At 30.4% G+C, this 12,372-nt stretch overlaps 1 protein-coding gene across 1 annotated transcript in view; it reads right to left on the reverse strand.

The window, feature by feature from the left end:
- The window catches only part of LOC107439628 (lutropin-choriogonadotropic hormone receptor), a 42,505-nt gene that overhangs the window by 23,522 nt on the left and 6,611 nt on the right, over nucleotides 1-12,372 (reverse strand). The window contains exons 3-5 of the mRNA XM_021147262.4: nucleotides 6,398-6,466; nucleotides 4,099-4,173; nucleotides 1,706-2,058 (exon numbers count right to left, since the gene is read on the reverse strand). Of these exons, the coding sequence (XP_021002921.4) occupies nucleotides 1,706-2,058; nucleotides 4,099-4,173; nucleotides 6,398-6,466 (497 nt within the window). The remainder of the gene's footprint in view (nucleotides 1-1,705; nucleotides 2,059-4,098; nucleotides 4,174-6,397; nucleotides 6,467-12,372) is intronic.

Raw genomic sequence — 12,372 nt, forward strand, 5'->3', positions numbered from 1 at the left:
AGATCAAAATTATGATACCTGAGCGCTTGACATAACAAATCCTTCAATTCTATAAGTGTTGTATCGCCAAATGCCCATATTAACAATTGTGTTTTTAAAGAAATTTTATAAAAAGTTTTAAATAAAAAAACCTACTTCTACAACTGCTTCTTAAAGAACTTGGCTCATTGATTAAAAATATTGTTTTAATTTTACAGTACTAACTTTACTTCTACTTTCTTTATTGCTATGACCCTCTTTCATTACATTTTTCAACTTCATGCTAAATTTGAGGATTTTAAGTTGTTTTGTGGTTGAATACTGACATTTAGAAATGTGTACATAAAAAAGTAATATTCAGAGGTTAAGAGTTTGCCTCAGAAAAATTTGAATTGTTGACATTGAATTTAACAATGGAAACAATCGTTTTTGTGAAAAATTGAATTATATTGTTGACATCAAAACTAAAAATATTGTGTTTCAACTTAACAATACTACCTTAATTTATACTTTAGAATTGCCTCGGAGAAATTTGAATTGTTAGAAATGACTTAAACAAAAAGTTTTATTTTAACTGACAAATACTATATTATAATTTAAACTTTTTCTATGACTATACTCATTTTCTTACTCTTTTCTTTGTTTTTTATACATTTTATATTTCTGTGATAAAATAAAAAACTTATAGTTGTTCTGCTTCTGAACACTGATGAAAACACAAAATGATGGGCTTCATCAACAATCAAAAATATATACATTTATTTTACAAATTCCATATTATTACGGTGGCGCCCTTCAGAGAATTAAAAATGCAAAATTATCTTCATCGAAGCCGATGCTTTACATCCGGCGTTCAGTGGCAGACTACTATTTCATACTGTTTTACAACACATGGCTTTAGCCCTCTGGTGGGAAAGACTTTGAAACAAAACTTACAACAGCTACTTTTCTCAACAACTGAAACTTAGAATAGTGTGATTAAGAAAAATATGTGAACTGTTTGCAATTTCAAATTAATATTGAAATGTACAAGTTTAGAATTTTCTACAGTGAAAAGTTTTCGGAACTTCAGTATTCAAAAAGGTATACAAAAGCTAGACGTTAAGAGCGTATCCAATGAGCGAGCAAAGCGAGCATTGGATTGCGAAGCAATCCGAAATGAACTGCGAAAGCAGTTCCGGGGGTTGGTGAGCGTTAGCGAGCAGGGGGCGAAGCCTCCTAGTATTTAATAAATCCCTTGAAAATGATCTCATTTTCTAATCATCAGTGAGTGGATGAACCAAAGAAGTGGGTGAATGAAGACGTGAATGAATGCAAGAGTGATAATTTACGAACTTCAGGAAACATGAATGAATAAACCAATGAGTGTAAAACAGATTGACTGAAGAAATGAATCGAGTGAAGTAATGGTAGACTGAACGAATGAAAAAATTAGAAAGTAAATGGATAAATGAACGAGTGAATGGGTAAACGAATAAATGAATAACTGATTAATTGGTTGAGCGATAAGTTAGAGTGCTGCAAAAAAGAAAAAAGATGGAGAAACAATTTTTCAGTTAATAGGTGAATTAGAGAATAGGGGATTCAATAAACGAATGAATCAGTGAATCAGTTATTTGTTGAATAAATTAGTCAATTTGCAAATAATAAGAAAAAATTCAATTTCGGTACTTCAATTTACGATTTTATTTTACTTTTAATCCAAAGAAATAAAATACAATCATACCACTTGAAGTTTCCTCTGAACCATCTCCAGATGATATGCGTAAATGTCGACTTTTGCGAATAGCGGGCATTGTGGCGTGCAACGGTATCTCATCAGGTATGGTAGACGAACAGTACGTTTTGTCGACGTCTTTTCGAAGAGACTGCAGACGTTGGTATTCTTCAGGGTCATGTTCAATGGGAAACTTAAAAGCGCAGCAATGGTACGGATAGGTCAAACGGGCTTCCTTGATTTCTGGAAAGTGCAACACAGAAGGAAGTGTCCATAGATGGATTGTGTCTCTCATGTTTAAAATTTCTAATGTGTCCAGTCCTTGGCTGGGGAATTTCCGTATGCTTGTTTCCGACACATCCCTTTAGAAAAAAGAATAACAATGTTAAATTAAACTGTGTGGGATCCTTTGCTTTAATAAAGAACAAATGACTTTACACTTAAAGAACGAAAATGAAACAACCATGTCAACAATGGTGCAGTAAAAAATTAAAATTTTTTCACAAGTGAGATTTTAAAATTCACTATTGATGTAGTTTTGTTGCTTACATCGAAAACAAACAAGTTTTCCCGAGTGACAACTGAGTATAATATGAAAAAAAGCACAACTACTTCCACTTACTGGGAATAACATTTACCCTTTAGTTTAATTAATAAACTGAGTTTTAAATATGTTTACTAAATTCATAAACTTTGGTAAAACAACAATATAAATTATTTCCAAAGGAACTAGACTAATACAATTCCAACCTGGCGAGTAGCGACTTATAAACAAGACACTTCGTTTGATGCTTTTACTTGTTGCTAGAAATCAGGTTCGCAGAAAATGCTGTTTACTAGTTAAATTTAGTAGGAATAACACGATCTGTGACGTAGGCTATAGTATACCCAATTGGATTTCATTAGTTTTGGTAGAGCAGTGTTATCGCTAAAGTACACATTGGTCGAGAAGGGGTATTAATAGGGCAAAAAGAGGGTTGAGTCCCCAATTTTAATATCGTGATAACTAGAAGACAGTGGAAAGTGATCATTATGGAGAGTGAAAAAAGGGAGCGTAACTGTTTTATAACAAGCTTGTTAAGTCACAATAATAACTACAATATTATTTTTTAAGGTAGATGTGTTGCCTTGTATTTATTAAAACCTTTTAGTTTGAGTTAATTGGGATGTAGTCAATTAGTGCTAATTTAATACATCGATATCTTATTGGTTAGTATCAGTGAATATAATTCCCATACCATCGTCCTTATCATTTAAGCAAATGCTTTTGTGAACTCTTGTAAATTGTATGCTTAGTTGCAAAAGTAATGCTATCTTTAACTGAATATGATTTTTAATTATCGTTCAATAGTTTGACAATTTTCATATTCAAACGATATATTTATAGCAATTAATATTTCATCTTTTTTCCAGAATGTGTTTTCCGAATGCTTTTGTAAACCTTTCGAACGTAATAGCGTGGGAAGTTATTTCGAATAACACTATAATTTCCTCGTCAAACTGCATAAATATAACTTAAACTTTCATGTCCCTAAGCGCTTCTGAAAACCAGAATTTAAAACTACTAATGGCCATTCTCTCTGCCATAAATCATTATCAAACTAACGCAATACTACTTATCTTTACAGTCTGTTAGTTTGCGTACAATGCAATGATTTTTTCCTCCACTCACTGTAATCATTCCAATAGATGCATGCCTCGTAAAAATTGAGAACTTAACGCTTCTGTCACACGAAGCCTTCTCTCCCTACTTGCTATCGCGATATTTTAATTCTAGTTCATGTAGATAAAATTTTATTTGAGTGGAGATGAGTTTTTTAAGGTAGGTAGGTACTTTAGTAACGCTGTATTAGAGCTGCCCCACGGGCTATTGGCGACGGAACATCTCTGAGCCGACGTCTCATCCGAAGACCCGACATCGCAATTTGGATCCTCTGCAGAGAGGTGGCTTTCCTGCTTTGGTAGCCAGACGACCTGCACATAAAGTCGAGCAATTTACGGTAGAAACGTTTAATAAGGACCGATACCACTCACCCTCGGTCCCTAGGCAGGCTGATCAAAGTGGTCACCCAATCGCTTACTAACAGCAGCCAGTGTTTTGCTTGAATTCGGTGTTCTACTGGGAATCGTGTATTTACGATCAGTACCACTGAGGGACATGAGTCTTATAAGAATAAAGCATTAAACCAAAATAAATTACGTCTTCCAACTCTATTTAAATTTTTGATTTCATTTATTAATCGTAAATATAAAGTTTAAATGCCCTTTTAACTTTCAAAAAACATCAAGCGCATTTTCTAGAAGAGCTCCTAAGTTGCTAGCTCCATCATTGCTCTTATGATTCTTTAAATGAATAGTTTTAACACTCTTAGAAATGAGACTGTTATAAATGATATACTCACAGAGTTCTTAAATTTTTAATTCCGGTAAACGCCTCATTACTTATTAGGCGAAGCTCTTTGTTACCTTTCAAGCTCCTGTAAAAAAACATAATTATAATCTAAGATTAAATAAGTATTACTTCAACCAATGCAAAGGTTGCCAAAATTATTGTTCGAACACAGACGCTCAATAACGCCTTGGTGCAAAACTATAAATTCTATATAGCTTATACATGTTTGAAATACAAGAGTAGAAACAATAGAAACATTTTTTTTTGTATTTTGTTGCATTTTTCTTTGTTCATTGTTGCTATTAAGCATGCAAATTTGTCGAAGATTTTTCATCTCAATGTAGCTGTATCTTTCTCTGTTGCAAATGAGTCAGCTAAGTAATTCTATATCGTTTGAGAGTTATGCCGAGTTGCACAATAGAATCGAAATTTTACGCGTAAGAAAGAACTCAAGTTGTAAGCTAAGTAATTCTATATCGTTTGAGAGTTATGCCGAATTGCGCAATCGAATCGAAATTTTACGCGTAAGAAAGAACTCAAGTTGTTAGCTAAGTAATTCTATATCGTTTGAGAGTTATGCCGAATCGCACAATCGAATCGAAATTTTACGCGTAGGAAAGAGCTCAAGTTGTCAGCTAAGTAATTCTATATCGTTTAAGAGTTATGCCGAATTGCACAATAGAATCGAAATTTTACGCGTAAGAAAGAACTCAAGTTGTTAGCTAAGTAATTCTATATCGTTTGAGAGTTATGCCGAATTGCACAATAGAATCGAAATTTTACGCGTAAGAAAGAGCTTAAGTTGTTAGCTAAGTAATTCTATATCTTTTGAGAGATATGCCGAATTGCACAATCGAATCGAAATTTATGCGTAAGAAAGAACTCAAGTTGTTAGCTAAGTAATTCTATATCGTTTGAGAGCTATGCCGAATTGCACAATCGAATCGAAATTTTACGCGTAAGAAAGAACTCAAGTTGTTGCTGACTACTGTACAAGCAACGAGATTTCATATCTTATTATTAGCGTTATGTCTTTCAAAGTTCGAAAGATAATTTTGGGACATCTGTTTTATTGTTCATGTTGCAAGAAAAGAAATTTTCTTGCGATGAAAAACAATCCTCAATTTATTTTAAATACATTTGAATCATGTAAAACATATAGGGATATTTTACAAGTATATATGCAGGGTTTTATATTTTTAGAATCTTTGGGAAATATTAGTGAAAAACAGTCACATTATATGGGTCATCAACTATTATTTAAATCAGAAAGACTAAACCCTTCTCAAATTCTGACCAATTCTAAATAAAATTAACCGTTTGCTTACGGTGCTTAGTAGGATGAAGTGATTCTGGTCCACTTATCGTACTATCCGAAAGGTTAATAAAAAATTAGATAGAGTGTGTTAGCGATTTTCTTGGCGCCGGCTGGGATCGAACCAGGGACTTTTGAGACAGTCGACATAAGTTCGAACCACTTTAGGAAAGGGTGTGGAATTAGATGCTGTGTGGTTGTGAGTGGTTTGCCATTTCATTTCATTTAATGTCGGGACGTTGAACGAAACGATTGTTTAAAAATTGTTGGATTCTCTTCTTTAGGCAGTTTAGACTCGGTATTTTCTGGACTCGGTATTACTCGGTAAACCAAGAAAAACCTTATTTTCGTAAAAAAATGACGCGCACAATCTTTAAAAATTAATGGCAACTATCATTTTGTCAAAAGTCGGGTAGGGCTGCCATCCGTCTAAAGGGGGAGAAAGTTGCGTGGTTTTATAGTCGTATACTAGCATACTCTTTCCGAGAGAGCAATGTTGGGATTAAAATCATCTAAAACCAGTTTATTTGAGGATCTCTTCGTTACTCATTTTGCTCACAAAAATGAATGATCAGAGTTAAAAAATAATAGAGAAACATGTTTTATTCATTTTTAAAATATATATCAGACCGATTATAACGGTATGGCTAAATAAAGAAAAAAATTATTAAGATTGATTAAGAAAGAAAATTTATTACTCAGTAAGGCAATAAAACCTTATTTTCGTAAAAAAATGATACACACAGACACACCTTTTTAAAATTGATCGCAAATGTTATTTTGTCAAAGCGTCGAGTAGGGCTGCCATTCGTCTAAAGGGGGAGAAAGTTGTGTGGTTTCATAATAAGCATGATAGCATACTCTTTCCTAGAGAGCAATGACGGGATTAAAATCATCAAAAACCCGTTTATTTGAGGATCTTTTCGTTATATTATTATTATACATTAGACTGATTATAACGGTATGGCGCTAAATACGGAAAGAAATGTCTTACAGTTTTGCTATTTGGGAATCGTGGAAAGACCAGTCTTCTATTACTTCTATAGAGTTATGATCCAAGACTCTGAAAAAAAAGACTTTTTATCTTGATTGTGTTTCAGAAAATAAACATATTAGTTTCTTTTAAAATTTTTATAAAAAGCAATTTTTTTCAAAAACAAAATCATCGAAAAAATAGTTTCAAAATCGCACGCAAATTATAATGAGTTATTTTTGAAGTTTACACTCGAAAATTGATGTTATATTATGTTAATAAACTTCTGAATTAATTGATGAAAAATTATGTTATTAAACTTCTTTAAAATAAACGATTAAAAATTTTGTTTCTCTAAGTTAATTATTTTAGCGTAATCCTTTACGCATCTATTTGACTACACATTAGCTATTCAAATTAAATTATTTTTTATGTGTAGTTCTAATTCAATTTTTAGTTGACACAGAAATTTGCATTTCTTAAACATATAATTAAATTATTAGCTGCCGAATATTCCTGAATTTTAACGGAAATAATATTCTAATTTCTAGGTTTCGTAAAATTTGTCAAGAAAGTGACAATTCATAAGAGAAACTTTAGAGCTGAAAATAAAAAGGCTAAATATCGCGAGAAAAATAAATAGAGTAGCGAACATATTCATATCCTAGAGGCTGTATTAGAGAAGCTGAAAAACTCTCTAAATCTCTAAGCAAATTCATGAGCTACCTGTTCGAAAAGGCTTGTAAATTGGATTGGAGAATGAAAGGAATAAATAACTGTCAAAAGCAGTAAAACCAAGTAGTATCTGTGTTAATACAAATAAAACTGGTTCTGAAATCGAAGAGATGCATAGTAGATGTTGAGATCAAATGTATAAATATTGCTAATAAGCTAATATTTTTAAAAATATATCTTTGATTAAATTATTATGCTCTCTACGTTAGCGCATAATTAGATAAATGTAGTACATTTACTTTTATAATGTACATTTCTTATGACTTTTCTTTCTGCAACATTTTCCAAATGGAGATTTTTACGTATATTATTTAGTCTTTGGCAGATTTTGGTCATGCGATGTTGAGTTTACACAAAATTTTCATAGTTGTGAAAATATATAGTATTCAGGTTTTGCACATAATCTTAAATCAAGTATTCTAAATCTATGGAAAATGTTGTATAACTTAAACAATTAGTTAAATTTTGGTGAAATATTTTTTAAACTTTGCCATGAAATTTTTTCTATGTATTTAAAATTTTGTTACATTTATATTGTAAAACTATAATAGCTTTATTTCTATAATAGCTATATAACCATGATAGCAAGTTTCGTAGTTATATAGCTATTACAGGCATATATCTTACATAGCTATTATAAATATATATCTTATATAGCTATTATAGATATATATCTTATATAGCTATTATAGATTTCATAGTTATATAGCTATTATAATAGCTATATAACTATGATAGCACTAGCAATTGTAGTAAGTTTCAATCATGTTTTGTAGATTTTTTCACATATTTTCTTTTATTTTTTGATATCTAATAAACAACGATTAGATTTTAAAGAACCATCATAAATCACATTTTCTATAAATTACATTTGTATTAATCACATTTTATGTAACCCCTTCCTATATTATTTTTCTCGTTTCAGAAATTACACTAAATAAAATTATTTGATACTGTATATGATTATTGATTATCAATTCTCGCGTTTCAACAACGATTGTTCCACGACAATAAGAAAATCACTCAAACGAGTAATCGAAATTAATTTCAGAGAAATTAGGTAATTATTTTCTTGCCTTTAAGGGATGCTTTTAATATGAAACTAATTTTTGCATTTATACCTTGTTTAAAGATTTATTTATACTTTGCTATCGATAAAATTGAGTTAATATGTTTCTTATATTCATCATGATTAATAATCTAAAAAAATTTTGGACTTTATTTGTGAGTTTATTTTTCGACCACAGGAAGTCTAAATTTCTTGTAAATATACAAAATTTATAAAAATGATTGAAAACTTAAATAACATGCTTTACTATCGAAATTATGTATGCGTTATTTTTGCATTATTCTTGAGGTATTCGATGTAATGTGTAAGAATATTGATTGAAAAAAGTGTTTTTAAGTTCTTGTGTTCTTTAAAAATCCAATTTTTATGCTTTCCTTATAGTATATACGCGAATTAGAAATTTTATTTTTTTAGAAAATAAATTCTAAGGGATACGTTTTGAATGCGTCACTAGCTCACGATTTCCACGATGATGTAAAATTCCTTTGCTCTTGTTTTCGTTTGTGTTTAGTGCCGTTAACAACACCCCCGCACCACCAGGGTGTGGTCGTGCGGGGATGAACCAACACACGCTCAAAAAAAAAAAAAAAAAACATTACAAAAATTACAATAAAAATATTGATTTCTCAAGTATAGGATTTTTTTAATTAACTTTACAAATAATAATTACCCTTAATTAATCTTTGAATATAATTATTGTGAGATAATGAGTTATTTTCTCGTATAATTAAGATAAATTTGACTTCAATGTGATAAGTATAGGTAAGTGGATGCAATGTACAATTCAGTACCTTTTCTAAATTCCATCTCTCCATCGCAATTATTAATTTATATTTAATTTGAATTAAAATGATTTATATAATATAAATAATATAAATTATGGCATAAAAATTAAAATAAAATGATTGTAAATACCCGAATGTCTCTTCATTCAGTTTTTTGTTTCATGTCATTCATTTCATGTTTATAAATCCACGTTCATAAATCTTCAGGCAACCACGAACAACATAAATTATTTGAATTAGCTTTTTACTGTCTACTATTTTTTCCTGTAATATTTATATTTTCTGTTTAAATCACCAAAGGTTTTCTTTTAAAATTAATACAACTCAGTTTTAATTAATTCATATCAAAGTGAATTGCATTTAAAGTGTAGCTACGCAGTGATTATATTGTCATAGTTTTCAAAACATATTCAAAACATCTGTTAAATTATCTAGATAGTGAAAATGATATACATGAGATAAAATCGGAAACAGTTCATGATTATTATGACCTGGGCATTTTAGTCTAACTATTGATATCCAATCATAATTATTAAATTTAATAATAATATCTATGTAATAGATGGTGCTGGATTGGCAAAAAAATGCGTGGTACTTAATTCATAATCGCTATTTTAACACTATTAATTTTACTTCGTACTTCGTTGATAAATCTATTATATATAATTCTCTTACGTGGCTCCCAAATTTTAGCTGTATTTCTTTTCCGCCGGTGGCAACGTTTGCTTTGTTTTGTTTACTTTTTGAAAACACCAAAGCATTCTGCCTTTTAATGATGTGTTTTTGATCTAATATTTATAATTCTCTTACGTGACTCCCAAATTTTGGCTCAAGTACTTTGTACAACTAAATAAGATTCTTTTCATAACAATTAAATATTTACTTTATTTTCTTCATATTTCAGTCGGCAAAGAATTCAGTTAGGTTAAAAACATTTCGCTAAAAAAATAATGAATTCTAAAAGAAATAAAAATAAACAACTTAAAAAATAAAAATGCTGTTGCCATCCATAGAATTTTTTGAAAGTTAACTTAGCAACATAAATCAAAATGACATAGAAGCGCAACTAGATCAAAATTATGATACCTGAGCGCTTGACGTAACAAATCCTTTAATTCTATAAGTGTTGTATCGCCAAAAGCCCAAATTAATAATTGTAATTTTAAGAAATTCTTTAAAAATTTTAAATAAACAACCTACTTCTACAACTGATTCTTGAAGAACTTGGCTCATTGATTAAAAATATTGTTTTAATTTTACAGTACTAACTTTACTTCTACTTTCATTATTGCTATGACCCTCTTTCATTACATTTTACAACTTCATGCTAAATTTGAGGCTTACAACACATGGCTTTAGCCCTCTGGTGGGAAAGACTTTGAAACAAAACTTACAAAAGTTACTTTTTTCAACAACTGAAATTTAGAATAGTGTGATTAAGAAAAATATGTGAACTGTTTGCAATTTCAAATTAATATTGAAATGTACAGGTTTAGAATTTTCTACAGTGAAAAGTTTTCGGAACTTCAGTATTCAAAAAAGTATACAAAAGCTAGACGTTAAGAACGTATCCAAAGAGCGAGCGAAGCGAGCATTGGATTGCGAAGCAATCCGAAATGAACTGCGAAAGCAGTTCCGGGGGTTGGTGAGCGTTAGCGAGCAGGGGGCGAAGCCTCCTAGTTCTATATAATTCAAATGTAGTTCATTTTTTTTATTTGTCATCAGGTACAAAAATATTTTTTCAATATTAAAACTAATATTTCCCCTCTATTAATAGTACGTCGCATTAAAAAAAATATTTATTAAAGCAATTCTTACCATTTTTCAGTAATTTAGCTTAAAAATAAACAAATTTAGTTTTAATAAATAGCTTTTTAGCTTTCTTCAAAATAATTCAGTTTTTATTAATATTCGATAGAACTGTTTTCAGCTAATGCAAATTGTAAAAATGTCTTAATTGTAGAAATGTCTTAATTAAATTGTAAAAATGCTTTAATTAAATTTACGGAAAGTAATAATTGCATTTCTAAAAATGTAGAATTAAGATCGTAGAATTTAACTGAGTCACAATTAATTAAAAAATAAATAAGGATTAATATTCGCGAAAAGTACAATTTAGAAAAGGCTTCTCAAAATCGAACGGAAATGTGTCAAAATAGCTCGAAAGAAAATAATTGTTGATTTCGGAAACCCTATTCAAAATTGAAACAGCATGTACTCATTTTTGAACAAAATGCATTGTATAAAAAGTGATGAGGAGGGAGAAATGTGTGAGAGAGATGTTTGTTTTCTGGAACCGAATCCAAGGTAGTAGGATGCTCTAATTACCATAGTTGTACAACTCAGCCCAGAAAGAGTGAGAAAGCTTTATATATTTTATTCGCTTAAACGTTTAGACATAGCAAAATAAGCGAAAAAGGGACAATAAAATTACCGATCCTCAGACTAAACTATTGGGATCACAATTTCCAAATTGTAGCCATTTTTACCATTAGAATTGGAAATTCGAGTCATAATGTGTCATTGTGGTGGCCTCTATAAAACTCTTTCTATCTCTCAATAGGGTTGTACAGTGAGGCAAAAAAATGCATAATCCTGAATAACTTTTGATCTAATGTTCGGATCTTCACGTTCTAGAACTCAATCTTATTGGCTCAAGGGGTAAACTCGAATATGCAAATTAATTAGAGCAGACGATATTTTAAGTTACGAAATCAGACACAAAAACGTACTTTCTTTGAATAAACATACCTTTCTTTTTGTTGACAGATTCGGATTTCTGTCCCCCAAAATACAGAGGGTAGCCGCAATCTGGGAAACATAGTCCCAATAGTTTGGTCAGGTGAGCAGTTCAAATTTGATCCTCTTAATATTAGTTTTATTTTTAAAGTATTTTGCCATATCTCGAGAGTTTTTTAAGCGAATCTAAAGGTAATTCCACGCAAAAAATAAATTTTAATAAATATTTATCATCTTTATTTATTTTATTTATAATAATCGAAATAATTTTGAATTCTAAGGTACATAATTTTTTAGATCATTTTAAAGTATCTAATTTTACATGATAAAACGAAAAAATTGACTGAAATCGGTTAAATAATACCCCATAACTTTTTTAATTGTTCAGACGACGGTTTTTAATTATTCAACGTGATGCGCTTTTTTTTTTGTCGCTCTGTACAAGTATGGTGGTTAAAGCATCCTACTACGAACACCGGAGGTTCGAATCCTTCTAGCCTCCAACAAACTTTTGACACATTTCTTCTTCCACATCCTATTTGAGACTATAAATTTTGTTCAAAAACGAGTATATGCTGTTTAATTTTTTAACATATGGACTTTTCAAATTTTATTTTTCGACTATAAATTTTTTTGGAGCTATTTTGGCAAATTCTTGAGAAATTCTT

This window comes from Parasteatoda tepidariorum, chromosome 1, assembly GCF_982258835.1.
Source record: "Parasteatoda tepidariorum strain Cologne lab strain chromosome 1, Ptep-v5.0, whole genome shotgun sequence".
Lineage (NCBI taxonomy): Eukaryota > Metazoa > Arthropoda > Arachnida > Araneae > Theridiidae > Parasteatoda > Parasteatoda tepidariorum.